This window comes from Equus asinus, chromosome 1, assembly GCF_041296235.1.
Source record: "Equus asinus isolate D_3611 breed Donkey chromosome 1, EquAss-T2T_v2, whole genome shotgun sequence".
NCBI classification, from domain to species: domain Eukaryota; kingdom Metazoa; phylum Chordata; class Mammalia; order Perissodactyla; family Equidae; genus Equus; species Equus asinus.
The window spans coordinates 22,972,641-22,999,700 of NC_091790.1; the positions used below are offsets into that span (position 1 = coordinate 22,972,641).

Here is a 27,060-nt window from a genome sequence, read left to right on the forward strand (position 1 = left end):
ATTTTTCTGTTGCTAAGCTAAACTTCTGCTTTGGGCTTTAATTTTTTAAATTTATCTCTTTATTTATTTATTTATTTTTTGAGGAAGATTGGCCCTGAGAGAACATCCGTGCCCATCTTCCTCTGTTTTGTGTGTGGGATGCCACCACAGCGTGGTTTGAAGAGCAATGTATATGTCCACACCCCAGATCCGAACCCAAGGGCAGAAGCAGAGCAAGCATATTACCCACTGCGCCACCAGGCAGGCCTCCTGGGCTGTTAATAAGGCGTGTATAGAAAGCAGGACAGAGTCCTTTTTGAAAAGCATGGAGGTAGTTGGGAACTGTGGCCATCAGCCCTTCCCGTGGTTTTCGGGTGCGATGGAGCATTTGGCCGCTGCAGGAACAAGTGACAGTCTCACCCAGGTGCTGGCTCACGATTCTGGCCACACTATGGCAGCACCAGCCCTGCTCACTGTCTCGGTGTCCCCCCCCTTAGCGGAAGCCAACGCCATCAACGAAAACACAGACACGCTGCACCTGAGCCCCCAGATCAACACGGAGTACGTGGGCCAGAGCTCGGAGAAGAGGCCCGAGGTGTGCGAGCGCTCCTGCGAGGAACTGGGCAGCATGATCAACGAGCTGTCGGGGCTGCATGTCATCGTGAACCAGCTGCACGAGAACCTGCGCAAAGTGGTGAGTGCCCGGGCGGCAGGGCCAGGAGGTCGGGCCGACCTCCTACGGCCCCGTGTCCTCCGCCACTAACCCCTGTCTGGTCCGCAAACACGCTGGACCCATGTAAAAACCCACTGTTGACAGGGGCTGGTCGTGGCAGGTTCTCCAGGGATGTTTGGTTAAGATGCAGTGTGGCTAGAGGACTGCTGGGTGGGGCAGGAGGGGGATTCTGAGTGAAAATATGGTGACGGGCGACATATTCTCCAAAAGGAATTCTTCACTTGGGGAAATTCATCTCCTCTGTGAGTAAAACATACATGGAGGGGGGACACTCACTTAAAGGATGGAGTGTGGTGAAGAACGGTCACAGAGGTTTGAGAAGTGTGTCCCTGAGGATGTGAGGAAATCATAGCCTCATCTTCACACCACATCAAAGGGGAGAAAGAAGTGTATGAAAGGCTTTAGGATGTGTGGGTTAGGGCTTAGAAAGGGTTGACCGCAGTGACCAGTTGTCTCAGCCATGTTGTCCCGTGATATCCCCACGCTGAGCACACGCCTGGTCCAAAGTGACCGTAGCTTGTGCCCCAGGGACGTGAAAGAAGTGATGCCACAGAGGCAGGGGGACAGAGGTAGGGGGGTGGGCAGGACAGCAGAGGGAAGGAGGTCTCCAGCCTGGGGTCTCCTGTCCTCGAGGTGCTGCAGACAGATGCTCAGAGTGGGGTACTCCTGACTCCCCATCACTGCTGCTTCCACCCTTTGCTCCACAGCAACAGGCCCTGAACTGAGCTCTGATTCTGGTCCAGGACGCGGTGGGACCAGCACAATTTCCATGCTGTGGGGAGGTAGAAGGAACGGGTACAGCAAGGGCAACTCTTGTCAAAGGCCAGGCACTGGCTCAGGAAGCACCCAAGATGGAGGACCCCTTCTGGAATCTTCCTCCGCGTAATGGCGTTGGGGCAGGAATGGGGAGCGGGGGTTACGATGGTCTCCCCCACCCAGCGCTCATTGAATCCCCACGGTGTGCAGGGGAGAAATGAAGAATTCTAAGACATGTTAGCAGCGTGCTCTGCTTTGTGGGCAATCTTCATAAATGGTGGGGGTTTCTTCCTGAGAGTTGCGTTAGGGGCATCCTCTTTAGGTCCACGATGCATCAGGACACAGTGCCTCCTCCTGGCTGAAGTGCTGATGGCGGGTCACAGGGTCGTCCTGGAGAGAACCAGAAAGGAGAGGATGGGGCAGGAGAAAATGAGCCTTCACCCGGCAGCTTCTCACACTCAAGCTGAGAGTTCAGGACAAATTTACTTAACTTGGAGTTAGGGATTAAGGAAATTTGTGAACTCCCTGAAATTGCACAAAAAAATCAGGACAGGTATGCTTCTGTGCATTTTGTGCAGGAGAGAGAGAATTCAGATCTTCCCTCTGATTCTCAAAAGGCCTATGGGTCCCAGATTAGACGTCTCCGCTTAGGGGAAATGCACCCACATAATTATGTCTGTTTGTGCCTGCTGTTGTGTTATCAGAGCACGTCTGTTGTATTTGGAAGAATGGATGAATTCAGGAATGGAAAGCTAGTTTTCAGTTGCAGTTGGCGGAGAGGGGCCTCCTTCTCCCATCCAGCTCCAGCAGGTGGCTTCGTCTACAGAGGCATGGCGGCCTCAGTGATAGAACCGACTGAGCAGACAGGAGAGGCAGCGAGCTTTTAGAATAGATGTTAATTTGGTGCTTACGAGTGAGGGGGCAGCAGTGGAAAATTGGTGTAAACCATGCAGTCTGTTTGGCTAAGATCTCAGTGATACAAATCTACTTAGGGTTGAATATGTCATCCTTTACGGGGCTGTACCATCCCGGGCGGGGTGGCCCCACACACCTGCTGGTTTCCACTCTTGACTCAAGAGCTCTGTAATTAGGGAGGCCCGTTCTTTCGCATCCTAGAGCATGATGGACCTGATTGTGTTCCTATCTATACTTAAATCTTTCCCTCCATTTTCCAGTCGAATGATAACCAGTTTCTCTGGGAGCTCATTGGCGGCCCTCCGAAGACGAGGAACATGTCCGCTTGCTGGCAGGACGGCCGGTTCTTTTCGGAAAATGAAACCTGGGTGGTGGACAGCTGCACCAAGTGTACCTGCAAGGTGAGACCCAGGAACGCTGTTCTCCTCTCGGGGGGTGGGGGCTGGAAGGCAACGTGCAGGGGGCCAGTCATCCCTCAGCCGCCACTTAACTCTCAGTGTGTCATGATGGCTCGGAGATGGGTGGTTTTCCCTGGTTCACTGTAAAGCGTGTGGAGATGGAGGGAATGAGGAGAAGAGCCGTGGAAGTGGAGGTGACTGTCCGTAAGGCTGGAACCAAACTCATCGCTTTGCACATAAAGAGACCAAAACCCAGAGAGGTGAAGTGACTTGCCCAGCGTTACCAGGTGGTCAGAGCTGGCCGGCTATCCCTCCAGACTGTGTTTAACTCCATTCTGTTCTGCGAGGGCCTTGAGGCTCCACAGAAACATCTGGGAATGCAGCCTCCACCAACAGTGGGAGGCACAGGCCATTTACTTCCTTCCTTTTACTCCACGTCACTCAGTTTCCACTGGCAATGGTCTCGGACGTCAGGCGGTACACGCCGACCTTGCCCATCCTTTCTCCCCTCCTGCCGACAGTACAGGAGGGTCCCTGTTGTGTTCTACTTGCTCAGCGGTTGGAGAAAGAAGGACAGGGACACGGAGAGCCCTGCTCTGGGCACTAACGAGAGAGATGGGACAACATTTTCGAAGCTCTGTGTGTAATGTGTAGCATTCACGGGGCAGAAATCATTGCAGCCACTCTGTCGACCCTTTTCAATCCAGCCCTTGTACCGGTGTTTATTTTTTCAAATGAGTGTTACATGAATACCTCTCTTTATTTGCAGAAATTTAAAACCGTTTGCCACCAAATCACCTGCCCCCCAGCGACCTGCGCCAACCCGTCCTTCATCGAAGGCGAATGCTGTCCGTCCTGCTTCCACTGTAAGTGTGGCCCTGGAAGGGGGCGCACCTCTGCTCTCGGGGGGTCTGTGGATTTAACTGCTTGTTTGTTTCCACTTGCTGATTCAGCCGAGAAGGGTGAGGCTTAGACTAGATCCAAACAGAGAGAAGGAAGCCGAGGATGCTCCACTCCCGAGGTTGTCCACTCTTCTTACTCTCAGTGACGAGGAAGAGTCTGAAGTCCTCAGAACTCAGGGACCCGAGGGCTCTGTCCTGGCCTGTCACCTCTCCATGAGGAAGCCGAACCCCAGGGATCAAGGAGAGAACCCTGACTTTCAGTCCCGAATAAATACCAACCAGCGAGTCACATGCCACCAACTTGTCACTCCGGGGCACGAGGACACTGAATAATCCTCATAAACACACTATGGAGAAAGGATGCCAAAGACCACATCCCAAGTGATAAATTCTAAATCATAACAATACATTCCAAGGAACAGACACCGAGGGGGAGGGATGGGAGGGGGTAATCGTCCTCAGGTCCCTGTGGTGTGGAAACTGCATGGGCCCTAAAGGCTTCGCTTGGGGTCTCCCCACCGCATCCCACGCCTGCCGGTGGGACCATCTTCCAAGGTCAGCTTCACTGAGGCGGTGTCGGTGCACCTGATCTCTCAGTGGCTCACTATTGCCAGGTGATTTAATAGACGCCCCAGGTCCGTGCTGAAGGCCCTTCTGCATTAACCCTGCGATGCTCGTCTCATGAAAACCCCTCTCCGTTCCCCAGACACGCACGACATTCTCCTGTCTCTGAGCCTTCGCTCAAGCTTTCTCAGTCTTTCTTTCTGCACTGTCCTAAACCACAGCCATCCATCCACACGCAATTGCATGGCCACCAGCTCTGTTCTGAGTCCCTGGTCCCCCCCTCCCTTCACTGGACCGTGTGGTGTTTGTACTTCTTTCATGGCACGAGTCTCGTTCACTTCCCTCTCCTCCTGTCGTCTGGCAGCGTTGATTGAACTGTTCGTTCCTAGGAATTTTCTCTAAAATGCCTGGTTCGTCTTTCGCTATTTTCCATCCTGTATTCCTGGTCTGGGGGCCCGGACGTTGAGGACACAAAGGTTTGGGACGCGCTGCCTCCCTGTGCCATCTGGAGCCTTGTCGTAGCATCTCCTCCCTCCAGGCCCCCTCTGCTTTCCACAGGCCCTCCATTTCAAGGGGGAGCCTGTCGTCCAGACTCGCCTTGGCTGTGGGGCCGGCAGGGGGCTAGATAAAGAAACTTCCTTCTGTTGGTGGCCCCAGATCTTTTGTGTCATCCCTTGGATGTGGACGATGAACAGATTTGGAGACAGGCTCAGGCTCTGTCTGTCTATGATTTTGAGCAAATCGTAAATTTTATGGGTTTCAGATTCATTACCGCTAAAACACAGAAAGATTATGCCCCCTCTGTAAGGTTGGCTCATGATTAAGATAAACAGTACAAGATATGTGAAAGTGCCTGATCTATATTATGTGTTAAATAGATATTCACCAAATGAGATGGTACTGCAGAGCATGAAAACGTCACTATGAAAACCTAAGATCCACGTTAGATTAAAGGAAGATATTTTACTCTATTGAGAGAATAATAGCACAGAAAAAGGCCTCCTGACAATTCTTCTCTTTTTTCCTGCTTTCTGGAACATTGAATCGTAGACATTCACAGGGTTCTTCACCACGTAAATATGACAGTAGGGTATATAGCATCTTTTACTGTTTACCAGATCAATCTCTGCATTAAGTTACTGACTTTTCTCTTATTTAGGGATTGTAATTTCCCGTGAAGAATGTCTTTGCAGGAAATTGCTTGCTTTTTTCTTTTGAGGAAGATTAGCCCTGAGCTAACAACTGCCAATCCTCCTCTTTTTGCTGAGGAAGACTGTCCCTGAGCTAACATCCGTGCCCATCTTCCTCTACTTTATATGTGGGACACCTACCACAGCATGGCTTGCCAAGCGGTGCCATGTCCACACCTGGGATCCGAACCAGTGAACCCTGGGCTGCCGAAGTGGAACGTGCGAACTTAACCCCTGTGCCACCGGGCTGGCCCCAGGAAATTGCTTTTTTAACTTGTCCCATTTTAAATTATTTGGAACTAAATTTGTGACCTGTAATTTCAACCAAAAATTGAAAAATTCCATTACCATATATAAATCAGCAAATGGAGGTTAGAACGGAAGTAAATTAAACCTTAGTAACACCAATAAAACCTCACGAAGATGCGCTTCAGGACCCTCTTTTGGAAGCCATTTGAGAAATCCGTAGACACTTTCCCGGACACGCGTGGCTGAGGTTGCTCAGACGTGGACATGCTCCCCGTGCATCCACTGAACCACCCGTCCGTACTCTCCTGGGCAGGTGGCCCCTGAGCTCCGGCCCAGGGATGGACGTTGGGTAACTGGAGGACTTTGCCCACACGGCAGTGCTCACCCTCGGGGCGCCCCCCTCCGTGGGAAGTTGCACACCCCTTCTGCCCAGTACATGGTTCTGCCACATGGCCCAGTGCGTGTGCCTCTCCCTTCTGTGGCCAGTCACGGGGCAGAGGCTTGACCAGCCCTTGTGCTTCCCACCCAGCAGCAGATGGTGAGGAGGGCTGGTCCCCGTGGGCAGAGTGGACCGAGTGTTCTGCCACCTGTGGGTCTGGCACCCAGCAGAGGGGCCGGTCGTGCGACGTCACCAGCAACACCTGCTTGGGGCCGTCCATCCAGACGCGGGCGTGCAGCCTGGGCAAGTGCGACAACCGCAGTGAGTGTCAGAGGCTCTCCAGCCGTCCTGGGGGGCGGGGTCAGCATCCCCCCAGACCTTTGGGTTTTGTGGTTGGGCGAGGACGGGCTGCCGGCTGCCATTTCTGGGAGGTGCGTAGCCTTGTCCAAGGACTCCAGCTGGCTGAGGTCTTTCCCAGCTCTTCCCCTCCTCTCCAGCGGGCTTGGTAAACTCCAGGGACGGGCAGCCCCCCGGGGCCGTTTGCTAAGTGGCCCTAGCCGCTGATGTCTTTGTACTTCTCCGTGTGCTAGTCCGGCAGGACGGCGGCTGGAGCCACTGGTCGCCTTGGTCCTCCTGCTCCGTGACCTGTGGGGTCGGCAACATCACGCGAATCCGGCTCTGCAACTCGCCAGTCCCCCAGATGGGGGGCAAGAGCTGCAAAGGGAGTGGCCGAGAGACAAAGGCCTGCCAGGGTCCCCCCTGCCCGAGTAAGTGGGGTGCAAGCCGAGGTTGGGAGTGGGTGCATGCAGACAGCTGGGACCAGGGCCCCGGGGCCAGGCCCGTGCGGCCAGCTTCAGTCCCGCAGACTCTCAGAGCAGGGCTTGAGCAATAAAAGGGAGAAGCCGGCCCTCGGGATTAACGCCCATCGCCTGCGCTTGGCTCTGACTTGTCTGAGCTTGCTCAATTAAACTCTAATTCATCTACCATTGAGACAAAAACAAGCCAGAACCGTGGGAACTGTTATGGTGTGCGCTGCGACTGGGGGAACCATGGATGGTGCAGAATGATGTGTCTCGGGAGACGGCCTCCTCTGCAGTCTGGGGCGGGCTGGAGTCTGAATTTACAGGAAACATGCGGGTTCAAAAGGCCAGCCCGTCTTGGGAAAACTGACTTATGCAGTGTGTTGAAACTCAGTAAAAAGGAGAGGGTAGCCTGTTACCTTTCACTGTGAGGTCATCCACTGGGCTGATGCTGAACGATGACCATTTCGAATGAACTTCAGCTTCACACAACGTTCTAGAAGCTCGCACCTCTGGGGCATGACGGAGCTGCGCCTGCAGCCAGCAGGCCCTGGTCGGCAGCTTCTAGACGCTAAGATTGTATGATTTCTCTGTCCAGAGGTAAAAACGAAACCAGCTGAAATTTCCCATCTCCATCACCCCCTGGTGTTAGGGTCGTGAAAGGACTTTCTTACCAATTTTTCCTGCGACCCATGGAGATGCCCCGTCACCGGGTTCTTCCCCCTCGAGCCTACAGCCCCGGTGGCCTTCCCTCTCCTTGACCCTCTTGGTGCTCTCTCCCTGCAGTTGATGGGCGGTGGAGCCCCTGGTCCCCGTGGTCAGCCTGTACGGTCACCTGTGCTGGAGGGATCCGGGAGCGGACGCGTGTCTGTAACAGCCCGGAGCCGCAGTACGGAGGGAAGGCCTGCGTGGGGGACATCAAGGAGCATCAGATGTGCAACAAGAGGAGCTGCCCCGTAGGTGGGTGTGCACGCCGCCTGCCCAGCCCTCCGGATCCCGCTGTCCCTGGGTCTGTACACTTCAGCCGGAGCAGTCTTTGAGGAAACCACTGAGTTTTTATGTTGATCAAAAGTCTAAACATTTTTGGCAAATATATAGAAAACATAAAAAAGAAAGATCAACTCTGTGCACGTAAAGATCACGGCTTTTGACATCTGTGATATGTTCCTCCGGCATTTTTAGGTAAAAGCAGAAAACACACGCAATGCAGCACAGAACACTGTACATGATGAATGTCTTAGTGTACACGTGCTCCTGGAAACTGCTCCATTTTTACCATTTAAGGATATCTTCCTGGAGATGATAACTTTGGGTGGCTGTCTGGTGTTGCCCTGTATGGACATCACCAGCATGCTCCTACAAGCTCAGCTGCACTGCAGCTAAAATGCATAGAGGCTGATAGGGCAGCCCCAAACCTCTCGGGCTCAGACGGGGTTTCTGTCCTCTGTGAGTGACTGGTGCATAGTTAATCATGGTGCTGCCTGGACCCAGAGTTAACCCTGCTCTGCTTGCCCCACACAGACGGCTGCTTATCCAACCCCTGCTTTCCGGGAGCTGAGTGCAGCAGCTTCCCCGATGGGTCCTGGTCCTGCGGCTCCTGCCCAGTGGGCTTCCTGGGCAACGGCACACACTGCGAGGACCTGGACGAGGTGGGTGCCCCCGCCTCGGGCAGAAGGGTGCCTCGGGGAGAGCAGGGAGTGACGGGCTCCTGTCTGCTTGTCCCCGCAGTGTGCCGTGGTCACAGATGTCTGCTTCTCCACGAGCAAGGCGCACCGCTGCGTCAACACCAACCCGGGGTTCCACTGCCTGCCGTGCCCCCCTCGCTACAAAGGCAGCCAGCCCTTTGGTGTCGGGCTGGAGGCGGCCAGGACCGAAAAGCAAGTGAGCAATGCCGGCTTTGTTTTTGTTGCAGGCTCTAGAAAGTCGGGCAAGAGTCCCAAAAACGGAGGGGGGGAGAGAGAAGAAAAAGGGCGTCATTGTGGGAGAGACACAGAGGGTACTCAATCTCAGGGAAGCTGTTAGAGCCCCTGCCTGCCATTGGCCCGACCAGCATGGGGACGCAGAGCTGAGTTTTCATGCAAAGAATCCAGGACCAGGGTGACCGCTTTTTCGTGCATCAGTAACACCATGTGGTCATCTGTGGGCTCAGACGTGACCTTGGTGTGGCAGGGTGGGGTCACTGAAGAGTGCCTCAAGGCCCCTTCTAGAAAGAACAACGTTCCAAGTTTCTGGATGCATGCCCAGCAGCGTCCTCTGGGGAGGAAACCCGCACCCCCGCTCTTGGCCCTGATGGCAGCCTCAGACCCCTCCTGTCAGGGTTAGGGTCTCAGATGGTATCCTAAGCCCTTCATCATGTAGGTGTGTGAGCCTGAAAACCCGTGCAAGGACAAGACGCACAGCTGCCACAAGCACGCAGAGTGCATCTACCTGGGCCACTTCAGCGACCCCATGTACAAGTGCGAGTGCCAGACAGGCTACGCAGGCGACGGGCTCATCTGTGGGGAGGACTCCGACCTGGATGGCTGGCCCAACAAGAATCTGGTCTGCGCCACCAACGCCACCTACCACTGCATCAAGGTGAGACCGGACGCTTCAGCCTCCCCCCGACTCCAGGAATTCCCGCTTGGGGTGGTCGTGTCCCATTGGGAGATAACTTATTGGTCTAAACCGTTGGAGACTCCAAATCATTCCCAGCTGCCTCCTACACTCCACGTGGGTTTCCTTTCTTGAGACAATGACATAGCAGAAAGAGGGCGCGTTTTGCCCACATTTGTGGGGTGGAGGGGAGCCTGGGTGTGATGTTACCAGGGCCATCAGCCAGCATCTCAAGGCATCTGACCAATGGATTTCTATCATCAGGTTGAGCCCTTTCTCCATGAATTTCATTCCAGTACATTCCAGGGATTACTATGAAAAGAAGCCATATGGCCACACTGCTCATTGGTGGGAGCTGGGGGGAGAAGATATTGCATCTAATATATGTTTGTTGACTGAATACAAAGATAGCCTTGAAGTCAGGGAGGTGAGCAAGGGATCCTCCTTATGTGGGGACATAAGCAGACCCCACACTGTTCCAGGGCTATGGAGAACCTGAGGTGTCTTCAGATGGTCACTCAGTCAGATTTAGCAAACAGTTTTCTTGGCAAAGACCCCAGTGTGCTGCAGTGGAGGAAGCGATCAGGCCACCTGGGAGAATGAACTTGCTCCGGATCTGTAACAGGGCATTGCTTTCCCGAGGCCGCTGTAGCCAAGGACTACAAACCTGGTGGCTGAGAACAGCGGAAATTCATCCTCTCACAGTCTGGAACCAGGAGTCTGGAATCACGGTGTCACCCCAGTCCCTCTGGAGCTTCCAGGGAGGCTCCTTCCTGCCTCCTCAGCTTCTCATGGCTCCAGGCGTCCCTTGGCTTGCGGACACATCACTCCAATCTCTGCTTCTGTCTTCACCTCGCCACCTCCTCTGTGTCTGTCCCCAAACTGCCTCTGTCTCTCTCTTATAAGGACACACCTGGTTGTCTGTGGGGCCCACCTGCATACCCCGGGATAAACCCATCCTTTCAAGACCCTGAACTCAGTCACATCTTTTGCCATCTAAGGTCATGTTCACTTTTACCATATAAGGTGATATTCACTATTTCGTCAGATAAGGTAACACTCACAGGTTCCAGAGATTAAGGCATGTCGTATATTTTGGGAACCATCATCCAGTCCACTATATAAAATGTCCCAAAAAGTTTTAGAGTAGTTTTATGCCTTAATAGCTTCGGAAACATGACTGCTACAGATTGGCGAAGGACGCCATGTGAAAGTCTACATATATTCCTCTATTTCGTATTTATTTGTTCTCGTGGATTTTGAATAACAGAAGTTATAATTTAAATTTTGTTTCTATCTCCCTTGATTAAAGATGGCAGATGTCAACTGGAACAAAAAGCGACTCTGCTTTGAACAAACCAAGGCCACGTTTCCACCTGCCTTGCATGTCCCTGACCACAGCCCACCGTATCCCGCCATCCCCAACATGAGGAGCTTGGGGGTCGAGCTTGATGTCTCCATGGGGAATGGGTGCTTGTTGAATTGATTATTGTAGATTTCCGTTAAGCATCAACAGTACCCAAGATGCCACGGCGGAAACCACGGAAGGTGTCCGTCAAGCTAAGACTGTGCTGCTCTGAGGTCGTCCTACATTTTTTTTTCATTTTTGTGGAAAGAGGTGCCCCCTGGGGCTTCTGTAACCTGTGCATTAATGTCACTGGAACACACGCTTTCTGCCCTTTTTTGTGTTTCCACTTCCCTCAGGTCGTTAGTGTCTGCACAGCTCAGCTTTCAGTTAAAACACAGTTGGACAGAAATGAAACGATCTTTTTCCCCAATTACACGTTATCCACTTACTGCAAAGAGCTGAAATGGGGGGAGCAATTTTGAGTCCTCAGCCTCAGTTTCTGAACAGATCACTGCACCTTCAGAGACTCGGGCATCTATTAGCTAATGAGGGTTAAAATCAGCTTTGATGGATGAGTCAGAGTTTGTGGGGAGCCCGGGGGACTCTGGAGGCTCTGCTCCCTTCCACATTCTCACGGGACCACAGTCCCTCACTCTTGTCTGTTTCTCTGGGTTTTTGGCAGTCACACAGGGATCCAGGCTCAGGATGCAGCTTCTTTTATCTCAACCCACTAGTGGTGGTGACATAATTTCTAGGGCAGCACTTGAAAAGAAATTCATGTGCCTCTGGCCTCGCTGCAAGGTCTCTTATCTTCTGCTCTTGATTGAACACAGATGTCTGACATGGACGTCGTCAGCTCTGCCCTCTCCATTTTATTTAGCCTGCCTTCCTGAGCGGAGGGGGCTCTGCAGAATGTGTTTGTAACTGCTATCCTTCCTCCCATTGCAGGACAACTGTCCCCTCCTGCCTAATTCTGGGCAAGAAGATTTTGACAAGGACGGCATTGGCGATGCCTGCGATGATGACGATGACAATGATGGCGTCGATGATGAGAAGGTCGGACGGGGCTGTGCCGTTTCTCGATTTCACGAGTAAAGGGATCAGAGGAGAGGAGTGCTTTATGCCACATAGTCCTATAAATGCCATTGTCTTGGAGAGTATTCCTGCATAAGTCATTCCCAAAAGTCACAAAGAGAGAATGTTGATCTTTTCCAAAAGTGAATTAACCAACCAGAGCATGGAACCATCTGGGGTGCTCTGCTGGAAATGTTTTTAACAGTTTAATTTTCTTTTAATTGCATACAGAGGGACTTATCTACCCTTCCTCTGGTGGGGTACCAATGATGGGCGAGGCTGTCACCTCAGTGAGTGATAAACTTGCCTTTGTGGCAATATTTAGATGTGACCATTTTCTGAGAAAATTGTTGCAAAACATAAATGATTTAACATATTAGTGCATAATGTGGCACTTGTAGGGGTAGATAACCTAAATTTTTATTCACAGCTTTCCTACATCTGACTTTCCTTGGTCCATTGACTCTTCATTCATTCATTCAGTTGACATTTAAGTTTCTATCCTCACCATGAGCTATATGGTATATTATTTTTGCCATATAAAATCTCAACCTTTTTTTAGCAGGGGACAGATGCATAAATAATTGTGAGATGATTTGCTACCAAGAACGTGTTGGTGAGGGCTTGCCGGCTCTGTTTTCTTCATCTCTACGTTGATTTTTGGAGCTACTCTGAGAACATGACTTAGAAAAGCAAAGCCATTTGATGAGCAAGCCAGTAAACATTCCCGTGCTATTTCTTAAACTCTTGCCTTGTTCTTTTCTAGGACAACTGCCAGCTTCTCTTCAACCCCCGTCAGTTTGACTACGACAAAGATGAGGTTGGGGATCGCTGCGACAACTGCCCTTACGTGCACAACCCCGCTCAGATCGACACGGACAACAACGGGGAGGGTGACGCCTGTTCCGTGGACATCGACGGAGACGGTCAGTTCTGCTTGTGGGCTTGAGGTTCAGAGCTAGAAGTGTTTGCAGACCTCATGGTTCATTCTGTGCTTGTTGGATCAGCTCAATTTCATCCATATGCTAATACAAGATTAAATGATTCATTAAGCTGTTCTCATAGGAGCCTTGTCTTTCCCCATGGGTCTGTGGAAGGGGCCGCCTGCCTCAGGACCACTCTTTGGCATCCTCCTTTGTCCTACCCCAGGCTCCTAGTGCAGCGTCCTTGTGCCCTTCCTGGTGTCTTCTGTAATGCACACCCCCATTCAAATCTCCAGGAGCCCAGTCCTCTCTCCTCACCAAACTGTGTTTCTGGGCAAGGTCTCATGACAGCATCTGCCTCTCCTGGGACATTTCTATCCTCACCTTGATTTCTTGCCATCATTGAATCTTTCATGGCAAAACTCCTCCAAGGTTTCCAGGTACCCACAGACGTTGGCGATCTCTGACACCACCAGGTCCCAGTGCCCTGGGAAGCAGCCCTGTACCTCACAGCACAACCTCGCCCTTTGGGTTTCTGCACACCAGGCTCAGGAGACTTACACCCATGCTTCCTCTACCCCATTCCGCATGCTGGCACCAGCCTCTGCCCTGTGTCAGCTCTCACCCCAGGGGCTCGCCCTCCCCACTCTCCCCTGCATTTTGTCTGCTAGCGTACTTTCATGGGAGTAACCTTCTGTAATGCTGACTTGGGTTTCCACCCACCTTGCTGCTCTCTAGGGTTTACAGCAGCTGGGACCTTGGGGTGACTCCCTTCTCCTGCCAGGACAAACAGACACTGGGCCTTGACTCTGTGTTTTTCCTTCTGACTCACAGATTTGAAGCTTTGCTGCCCTTGTGCCTCATTACTGGCAGTATCATTGCCGTCCCTTGCTAGTTTGTATATTTTCTCAACTCCAATGTTGATGGAATTCATTATCTATTTTCAGATTTCTTGAAATAAGGTATTACACCTAAAAATCCATCAAACTCTGCCATTGTTATTTTTCTGCTAGTGTAGGAAATGGATGAGAAGGCAACATAACTTAGGAATCTAACCAGTTCCTAGGAGCTCAATGCATATCTCCTGAAAGCAGGTTAAGGGAGGTAATCAAAGTAGGGAGCTCAGAGATTTACATTGTGACAACACATTTACTAAGTCCTCATTGGGTGGCATTATCTAGAAAGCTCCGAGTTGGTTATATTTTAAACTAAGGGAATTTAAATTTTAGTGGGAAATCTGACATGCATTCTTCCACACATCTAATAATCTTTGCATTTTACCATATCCTTAGATCACTTTTTTGAAAAGCAATGTGCTCTTTCTAAACGCATCAGGCTTCTGTTCTTTTTTTATTCCCTTGAATCCTTGCAGATGTCTTCAACGAGAGAGACAATTGTCCGTATGTCTACAACACTGACCAGAGAGACACCGACGGTGATGGCGTGGGTGACCACTGTGACAACTGCCCCCTGGTGCACAACCCCGACCAGGTAATTGATTAGGCGATTGATCAGGTTGTATCTATGAGCAGAAGGAGGGTTGAGGACCTGATCAGTCAGAGATGTATATGCCTTTGTGGTTTTTCATTAGTTCTGGCAAGACATGACAGCACAGGCTTTTCCATAGTTTTAATTGAAAACATTTACTGAACTCGAATGCAGGCACAGCTCTTGTATCTCGTTGGCCACAGGCCAAAGGAGTCACCTCACCATCTGAAGGGAGAGTGTGCCTCTCTCTGTGTGTCTGTGCACTTCCCTGATGCAAACATGGGAATTGGCTTCTGTTCCAGATTTGTGTTTGGAAGACACGGTGAGAACATAGAATATTGATCTAGTTCATAGGATGTGTTGTAGCAGACGATGTCAAAGAGGGACATGAGTCTGGAGCTGTTAATTCTTTCCAGTCTCCCTAGGTAAAGTGAGCCCCTGTAGAGAGGTAGCATGCGGTGGAAAGAGTCCTCAATTCCAGCCCTGAGTCTGATGTAGATAGTGGTGTGACCTCTCCATGGACTCAGCCGCTCACATGGTGGATGCAGTGGTCCAGCCCCCAAATCCCAGGGGGCCTTTCAATCCGGCATCCCTTTCACTGGATGGATATTCAACACTGCTGTCCCTGTGCTCTGTCTTCTAGACCGATGTGGACAATGACCTCGTGGGAGACCAGTGTGACAACAACGAAGACATCGATGAGGACGGCCACCAGAACAACCAGGACAACTGCCCTTACATCTCCAACGCCAACCAGGCCGACCATGACCACGATGGCCAGGGTGACGCCTGTGACTCGGATGACGACAACGACGGGGTTCCTGACGACAGGGACAACTGCCGGCTCGTGTCAAACCCGGAGCAGGAGGATTCAGACGGTAGGCGCTGCCCCAGGTCATGCATCTGAAACTCTAGGTGGGAAAACCCACGTGCCGTGTGGTCTGAAGGCACCAGACCCATGGAATAGCGGTTTCCTCTGCCCCACCTGCTCTGCACACTCTGGGCTTCTGTATTAGCTGACCGATGAAATGTGAAAATGTGTGTTTGTCCGTGTCGGGATGGGCAAAAATCTCAGTGTCCACGTAATTTTCAAACTTTTGAGCATCTCTGTGAAGAAATGCTGGTTACAAGCAGGACAAAGCTGTGCTTGATTGTGTTATGACAGCGAGGGGAGAGTGAGTTGCTTTTTAAGGGCAAAACAAACAAAAATGGCAAGAGTGTGAAATATCAGGAAAAAGATCTATTTTGCCTGGCAGTGAATACAACTAAGTGGTCTGTAGCAGGATGGGATCTTGAGGGAGTAAAATCACAGGGACGGGCTGGGGATTTCCTACCAGAGTCTTAAGGAATGCGTGAGGAGCACAGCTGTGCTCAGTGGCTTCTGACTGAGGCTGTGAGAAAGTGGTTCCTTGCGTGGAATCCTGGCTGACTCGAGCGCTGCACGGGGAGCACACATCCTTCACAAACTGAGATAAGAGATGGTTGGGTGTCGAGCCAACATGACTAAGAAGCACATGGAGAGGCTCGCTGGGCTGAAGGGCAGCTCCAAGGATCCTTCTTGCAGAGCAGCAGGAAGGAATTTCAGCAGAGGGCCCAAAGCTCATTCTTGACATGAGAACTGATGGCTTCAGTTCCCACAACCTCTCGGCTTGGGGAGGGGGCTTGCTGACCCCGCCTAGTGGAGAAACTCTGGGCCTTGTACCCAGAGAGGAGTCTGGGATTGAGGAGAGGCTGACATGCACAGAGCATTTAGTGTTTTTTTTAAAGCTTCCTTTGAGTGTGCACCTGCCACGCAGTAGGTGGAACACCTGTGATTGAACAGAACTGAAAATAGTTTGAAGAATGGGACAGGAAATTCAGTTGACCTCAATATCTTTTTCTCCTGCTAAAGCAACAGGCACTAAAGTGGGCTAGTTTAGTAAACTGACATCTGCCTGGGGGATTGCCATCATTGCCACGGACTGGAGAGCTGGGAAAGCTGCCAAGTTCTTCCCCCTACACGCACCGGGGACAGGGGCCACCCAAGCCCGCCACCCCTCCAGCCACTCGCCGGGGAATTTGAAAAGATGCTTCCAAATGAGGGGAGTCCACGTCTCCTGAGGGAAAATCATTCTTTGTGTAAGAGTTCTGCTCCAAATGCCAAGTAGATTCCAGGAAGGGCTGATTAAGAGAGGTGATAACAGGAGTTCTGTAAACTGTCAGAAAAACAAAAAGCTGGATGTTCTGCTTGGTATTGCCTGACAGCCGTTCGGGTTTCCTACCCGCAGTTTCTAGTTCGGAACGAAGTGAGAAATGATTCCTATGGGAATATGATTGCAGCATGCTTTGCTGCAGTGTTTATCTCATATATGTTTTGAAAAGAGCATCAAGACCTAAAAGGATTCAAGCTAAGTGTTTTAGAGATTATGGGCATTAATCCTCGAGATACTAATAAGAGCCGAACCTTGAATTTTACTAGGTTTTCTCAGACACAGAAAGGCACATGGCAAACCATTGACTTTGTTTTCTGTTTTTTCTGCTTGTCCTTGGTGACAGGTGATGGGCGGGGCGATGCTTGCAAGGATGACTTTGACAATGACAACATCCCGGATATTGATGACGTGTGTCCTGAAAACAGTGCCATCAGTGAGACGGACTTCAGGAACTTCCAGATGGTCCACTTGGACCCCAAGGGCACCACTCAGATCGATCCCAACTGGGTCATTCGCCATCAAGGCAAGGAGCTGGTGCAGACGGCTAACTCCGACCCTGGCATCGCAGTCGGTGAGCCTTCAAAATACACGCCATCATTCATGGTTCTTGGTGCAAGGTATCCTCAGAGGCTTGCTGGCTGCTCTTTAGGAAAAAAATGGATGGGATTAGTGGTCTTTATGGTAACCCCCATCCTTCTATACTTTGTAAAACTGCCTAAATATTCTTGACAGAAGGACTTCGGGAAGCAGGAATTTGCCTCTCTGAAGTCTGAAGTTTCATATTCAATAAGCCAATGTTTTTCATGGACGTGATCTTTAAAATATTATGTACTACGGTAAATCTCCGCCATAACTCTATAAGTGGGATCTGAAAAAATAAAATCCCGTAGATTTCGTTAATCTCGCAGCAATGGAGCCTGAGTTGAACCGAAGCGGAGAGCTAAACCCAGCCTCCTCATGTGTGTATTCAGAGATCCCGGGCTAGTGCAGGCATCTCCTGAAAGGCTGAGCATGTCTTAATCTTATGACGGAATGCTCTCTCTGGCATCCAGGTTTTGACGAGTTTGGGTCTGTGGACTTCAGTGGCACGTTTTACGTCAACACTGACCGGGACGACGATTACGCTGGCTTCGTCTTTGGCTACCAGTCCAGCAGCCGCTTCTATGTGGTGATGTGGAAGCAGGTCACTCAGACCTACTGGGAAGACCAGCCCACCCGCGCGTACGGCTACTCGGGCGTGTCCCTCAAGGTGGTCAACTCCACCACGGGGACAGGCGAGCACCTGAGGAACGCCCTGTGGCATACTGGGAACACAGAGGGACAGGTGAGAAAGACGGTGTCGTCAACACCATCTCCTTTGACTCTGCTCTATGGCTGCTGTATTTTTGCAGGAGAGCAGTCTCAGCCCATCCCAAAGATAACCCCACCTTCGTTTTTGTCCATTTTAACTCAAGTCATGATAATTTAAATAAGCTTTTATTGAGTACTCACGTTATTAAAGGCACCATCCCTGGTGTTTTTATAAACACGATTGGTAATCCTCTTGCAAACTAAATATATTTCTACCCTCAGGTAGAGTTAGGAGAACTGAGTTTCAAAAGGTTAAGTTTTTTGCCCAATGTCCTGTGATGAGGAAGCGGAGGACACAGAATTTGAACCCATGGCTCTGGTTCGAGTGCTGGAGCTCCCAGCACTGAACTATATGGTTGCCTATTGAAGGATTATGATCCACACAAGAGCTTTATATGAGGAAGTGTATCAGAAGTGCGTGGAGCAGCATGAGCCATAAGGATTAATTTACAGAGTAATGTTTTTGCTCCCCATTTGGTGTTGTAAGACTGTGGTTAAGACTCAGGATGCCAATTGTACTCAAGAGTGATGTTTTTCCCACAGGTTCGTACTTTATGGCATGACCCTAAAAATATTGGCTGGAAAGACTACACCGCCTACAGGTGGCACCTGACCCACAGACCTAAGACGGGTTATATAAGGTGAGGGTGGCTCAGTGCCAGCTACATTTCTACCAAGTGATTTCCCATTTCATTGAAAGGCAAGTTTGAACGTTAACAGGTCAATAACTCAAGTGATTTCTAACTTGTCCGTTGTCCCTGGATTTATCCACTTTAAATACCTTCTGTTTTCTACCCTGCGTCTTCCACCACACATCATTTATTTTTTAAAAAAATAAAAACAAAACTGTTGAAGAGGAGAAAAATCATATTTGTCTGTTAAAATAACTTGCAGGATGAGGAAGCATCTCTGCTCCTAATATTCACTCTGGGCGTGGGAGAGAAAGTGCAATTAAAACATCTCTATCTCTGCAAAGTAGGCTGTGGCTCATTTGGAGAACAGATTCATATTCATTTCTGGTATTGTGAATGGCTGAATTTAAAACACAGCTCCAGTAAAACTTTCAAAAATATCCATCCAACAGAATTTTGTTATCTTGGCATGACAGCATTTGTAATTGATTTTTCTTTTTGGTTTGATTTTCTGCTTGAGGAAGATTAGCCCTGAGCTAGCATCTGTGCCAGTCTTCCTCTACTTTGTATGTGGGATGCCTCCACAGCATGGCAGACGAGTGGTGTAGGTCCACACCCAGGAACCAAACCCGTGAACCAGGGCTGCTGAAGTGGAGCATGCCAAACTTAACCACTATGCAACAGGGCCAGGCCTCTGTAATCGATTTGATTAAAACAAATTATGGATGATTTACAGTTTTTTGCAAATTTAAACTTAGCTGATAACAGCACAGTACGGTCGGATTCTTCACAGATGCCAGGAGTGTACATGTCCCCAGTAATAATAAGCAGATCTGAGTAGGGGATGTGCAGGCTGGCTGCACTGGCATGATTTCCATGGAGAGTCTCCCATGATTCACTTGTGTGCTCCCCATCCTATCGGAGAAGCATCAGTGCATCCAGCCCCACTCTGGGCACGTAGGACAGAACCCCATGCTTACTCTCATGCATCTCACAGGTAGTGGGGAGGGAGTAAATGAACATGTGGTTTTAATGCAATAAGGAGGCCATGAGATCCATGATGCAAGTGGGGAGAACCTGGTGCCCAAGAGACGGAAATGTTGCCAGACGCCTGGAAACTAGGACACATCCTTCACCTTACATGACTACTCTTTGGCCCTCAAGGGCAAGGCTCCTGTCAACCTCTATGTTGTGAGGGGGAAGCTGACCCCTCGTCCTCTGGTTAATGTGCTTCACAGAGTTCACGTTCTCTTTCTTTCTCCCTTTTCCCCTGTTTTCAGAGTCTTAGTGCATGAAGGAAAACAGGTCATGGCGGATTCAGGACCCATCTACGACCAAACTTATGCGGGCGGGCGGCTGGGTCTGTTTGTCTTCTCCCAAGAAATGGTCTATTTCTCAGACCTGAAATACGAATGCAGAGGTGAGTGTGGGAGTGCTGTCCAGTCGGGCAGCTTGTGGGCAGAAAGTGGGGAGGACACACATTGAAATTCATTTTCACAGGAGCTGCACATTAGGGCAATGGGCTGCTGGCCTGTTCTCTGCATATGTTTTGTTTGTCACTCGAGTTGTTCTTTTGTTTATTTTAAATTGAATGTGAATTCCTTTAGTAGGACAAACACTTTCCTGTTATTCACAGGCTCCACTCATCTCCACTCTCCTTTCTCCTGTAGCTTCCTGTATCTTCTACACCTTCTGGACCCCTCTAGGCTTTTGAGGTTGCTACCCTTGCTAAAAATGAAAGAAGGAAGTTAATGAAAGAGAGAGAAAAAGAGAGAAGAAAGAGAAAGAAAGAAAGAGAGGGAGGAAGGGAGGAAAGAAGGAAGGAAGGAAGGAAGGAAGGAGGGAAAGAAAGAAAGAAAGAAAGAAAGAAAGAAAGAAAGAAAGAAAGAAAGAAAGAAAGAAAGAAAGAAAGAAAGAGAAACAGGGAATGAAGCAGGGGGGAAGGGAAGGAGGAAGGAAGGAGGGAAGAAAGGTTGGTTCTCTTTAGTCATATCTCTAGGAGTATATTTAAATCAAAATATTATAGACCTGGAAGAGAACTTAGCTCCCATCTGGTCTAATCCCATACCTTCATGTAGACATGAAAATACCCCCCTTCTACAGATGAGGTAAGACACTACTCAAAAACCACATATTGAAAATGGCACATAAAGTAAAGAGATGAAGCGAACACAAGAATGTCTCTTTGTCTTCTTGCTTCTGGCCAAGTCTTCTTCTCCCTGTGTCAGGTTGCCTCTTGAGACAGTTCATGCTTTCTTCCTTCCTGCCATCCATCCTTCCATGCATGCGTGCATCCATCTATTCTTCTAACCATTGATACATCCATCCATTTTACGAATACCTTTTTTTAAATTAAGATAATGATATTTTAGGATATAGGTAAAACAACATAAAGAAAAACCAAACCCACAGTCCAATCTTCCTAATTCTGTGTCCTGTTTTCTTGTAGATGTCTAAACCAGATTTGCTGCAATTCCAGCAACGTACTGTAGATGCTGTTACCTACACACCTCAGCCCATCCTGGTCCTTCCAGCTTCTCTCTCTTTAGCAGCACCTCCTGTCCTTGACCTTGACCTTGAGTGGTTCTTCACCTCTTGTCATCAACCCCAAGCCCAAGTGCCTTCAGAGGACAAATATCGATGGAACCCAAAGATGAACATCCAACCCACTACAGGAAAAACAGTTTGATGATATACGAGACTTTATGTGGAGTGGAAATTGAGCATGACATGTCATTGTTTTATCTTGTTTGTTTAAAAAGAATGACGTTTACATATAAAATGTAATTACTTATTGTATTTATGTGTATATGGAGTTGAAGGGAATATTATGTGTAAGCCATTATCATAAATTAAGCAGGAAAAATATTGCTACACTATTTTCAGTGCTGAAAGTTGTTCCTATTCTTGGGTTAGAGCTGTTCTATGGTATTGCACGAATTAGGTCAATTATAAAGAAGGGCCGACTCAAGTCTGAAGTCAGAACATAGTAAGGAGGAGGTCTGGAGATAGTCGCATGATGCAGGACATCAATTCACTAGTTGGAACATTAAAAATAATTATGAGAATAAACAAACACCCCTTCCCTCATTCTCTTGTCCTGCAATGAAAGCCCTCATACCCAGCAGAAATCCGGTTTCATCCACGAAGGAAAATTCCAGCAAAATGGCTCTAACATGAGTCCAGATGTGGGGCTGGCAAAGCCTCCTCTGTGTGAAAGGTTAACGGAGCAATGGGCTGGCCATGGAGTTGGCCTCTTGTGCTGTTGTAGACTTGAGAAAACTCCTGGCCAGTTGTCGCTTGACTTTGCTTCTGATCGCCAGAATTTTTGCTTGAGCTTCTTTCCCAATCTGTGCTCCTGGATGGAGAATGGACAAGCAGACAAACGCATCAGCTGATGAACTTTGCCATCGAATTCCTATTCTAGGCTTTGAAGCTCTGGAAAATTTGCTTCTACCTAATTTGGTAACACATTGCATTAAGGTTCCAGTTATAAATGTTTTGCTAATATTTATTAAATGGATACAGAATGCAGTTCCATTCACCAATAACTTATTTTAAATATGCCAAGTAACACATATGTAGCATAATTTCTAGAAATAAACATATAACAAATCTATAATATAAAGATACAGTTGCAGCAAAATATCTTCCCATTAAAATACCAGGATTTATAATATTATGTTGTCATGATAAAGCATGCTATAAAATGTAATAGAATAAATAAATAATAATGAAGAGTTTATAATGGAACCTTAATATATACTGTTGCCAGTGACTTTAATTCAATATTTTTTACTATTATCTATCTGCTGTACATAGAATTTTAAAAACTTTTAATGCTAAGGAAAAATCAGTTTTAAGTTTTGCCAGACACACCCATTAGCCAGTCATAGTGATATATGTAAGTTTGATTTATTTTTGCTTAAATCGCATGATTTTTGTGCAGGAAATGTTAGTTATTCTCACTCCACATAAGGGGTTTAATAAGAGAAGTTTGTCTTTTCTGTCTGATTTGGGGCAAATCTTCCTCCTCTTTCTATTCATAACGATCTCATTTCTACATCAAATACAGGGGACCCATCACTTTTGTCTCTCTTTACACGTTTCATTTTGATAAAGTTACGTTTCTTGCTTCTTTTGAGGTTGACTTTCTTTTTGTTTTGCTGCACTATTTTTGCATTTTTTGTGGAACTGTATTCCCAAGACAGCAAAGGTTGGGAGCCTTCATTAAATGTAGCGATTGTGAAGAGGTGTAGGTTTTCTGTGTTGGTGGTATTTGGCCAAACCATACAGTGGTGTGGGATGCTGATGTGAATATTTAGAATGTACCATATTTTTTTTTGTAAATTATTTATGTTTTTTTTTTTAACAAACTTCTCGTACAGGTGGATGAAAGTTCATTTGTTTTGCCAAAGACTGTAAATATTTATTTATTTGTTCACATGGTCAGAATTTCACCACTGAAACCCTACATTTAGATAGAGCCTCATTTTTATACTTTCAAGATTAATAAGAGGAAATAAATTGTAAAAAGGTTTTTATACATGAATCTCTCTCCCTTTTTTAAAAAGAATTAGCAGGGTTTCTCTTGGGGGGATGGGAGAAAAACCCCAACAGGGAAGACTTGAGGTTTTGCTTCCTGTAATGGGAACAAGGGTTACAGGTTTCCTCTTCACCAGCCACAGGGGAGGATGTAGGTTTTGGGTCCTCGCGGAGAAAGCATCTCTACCAAGGCAGGTCTCCGTCTATCCTAAGCCGCCCAGCGCTTTGCATGACACAATCTTTGAGCAATCTACTCTCCTGCTGTTTCTCATTGTCAAACAAGAGAGCAGAACGGTGCGGTGAATTTTGGCAAGCACCAGTGAAATGATTCAGAAAAAACGTGACAACACCAGGGACCCTGTTCATTAATACAAGCTGTACTTCTCTTGACCCATATTCATCCCAAATCAGAGACAAAGGAACAGAGGACTCAAGGAGGGTGCATTTCAAATCCTAGTGTCACAGGAGGAGAAGGAGGAGAGAGAACACAACACAGTAGCTTCAGGCTTTCTCCGGCCCTTCCCAACTGCTTTGTGGGATTTCTGAGTATGGTGGTGGAGTCAAATATAGGGAAAAAATATGTGAGAGAGTAATGTAGTGGGAGAGAAGGAGAGAGGGAGAGCGAGGGGGAAAAAAGCAAGCATATTTGGCAGAAAGCAGCTGGAGTGAGTCAGACAGTGAAGCAATAAGATATAGGAAAGGCCGTCTGAGGTGACAGCACGGGAGCTGGAGGTCCTGGTTCAGATTGGGGCTGTGGAATGGTGGACTGTGTGACATGAACATGGAGGAAAATATTAGACCTCCATGTGTAGATCAATAAGCCTTTGAAAAGTTTAGAAACAATAAGGTAAATGATTTTGATTGAAAGACAGATAACTAGTGGAGGAAGCTTGATGTCCCTTTCACTCACGAAACAAAAAATGTATAATAGGTTTCATAGCAATGCTAAGAAGTTGGGCCTTGAAACAAGACCATTTCTCCTACATTCAGAATTTTTGTAATTTATTGAAAAATGTAAGTTTTCTGACAAAATGCTATGCACCCTTTCCACAGCCCTCGGTGTCTCTGAATCCTTGTCTTCCAGGATTGATTGCTGGTATCTTTGTGACCTGACACAGGAATGAGATGTCCCCGGACTGCGATCTTAGGGAAACTGCTCTGCAGCTCTGTTCCTTCTGCTAAAAGTTCTAACACAGTGTAAAACATACACCTGAGTTGGTGGCTTGTTCTCGAAGAAGCTGGAGATTGTACTAACGCAGGGGGTGAATTCAGCCCAAGGGTGCATGAGAACTAGACTATGAAAGAATCGGGGAGCGATCAATAAGCCAACGCAGCCTCCTGGTGTGCATGCACCTGTGTCAGGTGGCATGACCTGGGTGGTGAAATAACAGAACATCCTCATTCACAAATGTCCCTATGCGAGGTCTGTAACTGCCAGGAGGGGAGAAGGGTTCCAGAATGGAGTGGTGTCGCCCATCATCACTGGCTGCCTGCATCTCCCATTGTAACTTAAACAGGGGTCCCTTTCAGGGTATCTGTCAGTTTCAACATCTCAGGCAGGTTTTGCTCAGTTAGTCTGAGTTTCTCAAAGTGATGTTTTTGGCTGTGCGAGCTCAGAGGGAAATCTAGATGCTGCCACCTAACACCTCCATGGTCCTGGTCCAGTGAGCTACGAGTAAAGTAGGAACAGGAATATCGGCTGTAGGGTTCTGCTAAGGACTGAAGGTTCCCTATACAGATGCGACTGAAGCACTGCCCTGGAATTCCAGTGGAGCAGGAGGGAAGAAGCCGGCAACTTCTCAGAGACAATCCCAAGTGTGGCCAAGCCTGGGCTTCTGTTCTCAGGGGAGCGACTTGGCAGAGTGCGCGAGGTCCAGAGAAGAGAGCAGCTCACTGCCAGCGCAGCAAGGGGACGCCAGCCTGGGGAAGCCCGGGGGCATTGCTGCCAAGAAGTCTGGGCCGTGAGCTGCCAAGTGTCAGCCCCAGAGCCGTGTGCTGACCCTCGCTGTCTTTGCACAACTTGGGGCGTCCCCCGCCCTCCAAGGAGCTGTCTGCCTGGAGGCCCAAGTGAGGGATGGAGGTGGCCTGAGGTTTTGGCAGTCACACGGTCCTGGTAGCTGGAGCAGGGGACCCCGTTATTTATAGGCTTGACTCGCAGAACTGAAAGCGTTCATGTCTCTTAACCATAACTACTGCTGAAAACCTTTACTTTTCAGACATCACTTTTTCCATAGAATGACTTTTCTCCCCAAACACACCAGATGCATCATGAGAAGTGCTATTTTGACATCAGAGCTTACAGCAAAGACCCTCTCCACAAGCCTGGACTCAACAGCGTCAGTCAGAGGGCACCACGTGGACCAACACAGTGAAATCGGGTGCCCGCATGAGGATGGAGGCAAGGTGGTCGACTGTGGGAGCAGCGGCTCCTCAGACCGCGGCCGCCTCCCTCCCCCCCACGACTCCCAGGCACATGGATGTCAGCCTTTATGTTGTGGGAGGGTCTTTTCTGTGCTGTAATTTTACAGTAAAAGGATGGTCTAACTGCTAGAGAGCTGTGAACGTCCAAAAAATAGTGTAGGAAAACAAAAAAGTGTTAGTGCCATAAAACTGGATTACACTCATTTTATGTGCCATTTATTTACTTTCAAATTGTTGTTTATGATTTATAATAATGCATTTCGTTGTTCAGTGGATTTATTTTTCTGTCTATGAAAATGGTCTAGTTATCTTGGGTTGGGACAGAATGCATATAATTTTTCCCATTTAAAAAAAGTAGAATTGTATTTCTTTTTGATGTGGTTTCAGAAACAAGTTATATTGTTGAAAAAAACATATATATGAGATATATGCCTATGTATTTAATATGGGATATTTAATGACACATATTTAATATTGTATTTAATGTTACACACACACATAATGTGTGCTTCATGAAGCTACAACCTCTCTACAAGGAGTAATTTCTCTAGACGTTACTATATGGCAATTCGGGCAAAGATTTTCTGCTACTCTGGGAGGTGGAGGAAGATTAGCACCAGGAAGATTCTATCAGGTTTGGGCGTTTCTTGCTTTGTTTGGGGAGAATCAAGCTTCCCCATGTCTTGGTGAACCCTGACCCAGCTCCAGAATACGATTGACAACCCCAGATCTAGACTCAGGTCCTGGATAAACGGACAAGGAGACACAGCCAAATGGTCCAGGCTGGCAGTTCCTTAAAACATGTTCGAATAGCTGGTTATCTTTTTGGGCTATTGCATATTGTTTGATAAACAATATAATATCTGACTATTCTAAGATCTATGCCAGAATGCAAAAATATCTCATTCAAAAGGATTTATGGGTAATTTCTTTTTTTAATTCCCAAGGTTTTTCTTTTTTTTTTTTTAAAGATTTTTTTTTTTTCTTTTTTCTCTGCAAAGCCCCCTGGTACATAGTTGTATATATATATATATATATTTAGTTACGGGTTCTTCTAGTTGTGGCATGTGGGATGCTGCCTCAACATGGCTTGATGAGCGGTGCAGTGTCTGTGCCCAGGATCCGAATGGGCGAAACCCTGGGCCACTGAAGAGAGTACACGAACTTAACCACTCGGCTACAGGGCCGGCCCTCCCAAGCTTTTTCTTTTTTAATGCCATATCTTTCTAGGCAATTCCAAGAAAACAATTCCATTTATAATAGCATCCAAAACAATAAAATGCCTAGAAATAAATTCAACCAAAGAGGTGCAAGACTTACATAATAAAAAAATGCCAAACATTGCTGAAAGGAACAAAAACCTGAATAAATGGACATCTCATTTTTATAGATTGGAGGATTTAATATGGTTAAGATAGTGATACTACTCAGTGTGACCTACAGATTCGGTGTGATTCTTATTGTAACAGACTTTGTTGCAGAAATGGAAAAGATGATCCTCAAATTCATATGGGATTACAGGGCTCTGAATAGCCAAAATAATGTTAAAAAATAAGTACAAAGTTGGAGGACTCACATTTTCTGATTTCAAAACTTGCTAAAAAGCTACAATATTCAAAACAGTGTG

The 27,060-nt window shown here is 48.1% G+C and overlaps 1 protein-coding gene across 4 annotated transcripts in view; it reads left to right on the forward strand.

Annotated features, from left to right (window-relative positions):
* THBS2 (thrombospondin 2) overlaps window positions 1-22,836 on the forward strand; it is a 32,305-nt gene extending 9,469 nt beyond the window's left edge. For 2 of the 4 annotated variants that reach the window (XM_014865764.3, XM_070514860.1), the window contains exons 5-22: window positions 477-673; window positions 2,644-2,784; window positions 3,551-3,647; window positions 6,219-6,386; window positions 6,656-6,832; window positions 7,652-7,825; window positions 8,387-8,514; window positions 8,594-8,746; window positions 9,224-9,442; window positions 11,757-11,864; window positions 12,649-12,808; window positions 14,178-14,296; window positions 14,937-15,171; window positions 16,829-17,056; window positions 17,538-17,809; window positions 18,379-18,476; window positions 19,748-19,887; window positions 20,917-22,836. In XM_014865764.3, the coding sequence (XP_014721250.1) occupies window positions 477-673; window positions 2,644-2,784; window positions 3,551-3,647; window positions 6,219-6,386; window positions 6,656-6,832; window positions 7,652-7,825; window positions 8,387-8,514; window positions 8,594-8,746; window positions 9,224-9,442; window positions 11,757-11,864; window positions 12,649-12,808; window positions 14,178-14,296; window positions 14,937-15,171; window positions 16,829-17,056; window positions 17,538-17,809; window positions 18,379-18,476; window positions 19,748-19,887; window positions 20,917-20,924 (2,822 nt within the window). In that variant the 3' untranslated portion in view covers window positions 20,925-22,836. Of the gene's footprint in view, window positions 1-476; window positions 674-2,643; window positions 2,785-3,550; window positions 3,648-6,215; window positions 6,387-6,655; window positions 6,833-7,651; window positions 7,826-8,386; window positions 8,515-8,593; window positions 8,747-9,223; window positions 9,443-11,756; window positions 11,865-12,648; window positions 12,809-14,177; window positions 14,297-14,936; window positions 15,172-16,828; window positions 17,057-17,537; window positions 17,810-18,378; window positions 18,477-19,747; window positions 19,888-20,916 lie in introns of all 4 variants that reach the window. The other 2 variants (XM_014865763.3, XM_070514817.1) reach the window with 1 other exon arrangement.
* Window positions 22,837-27,060: the final 4,224 nt, after the last annotated feature.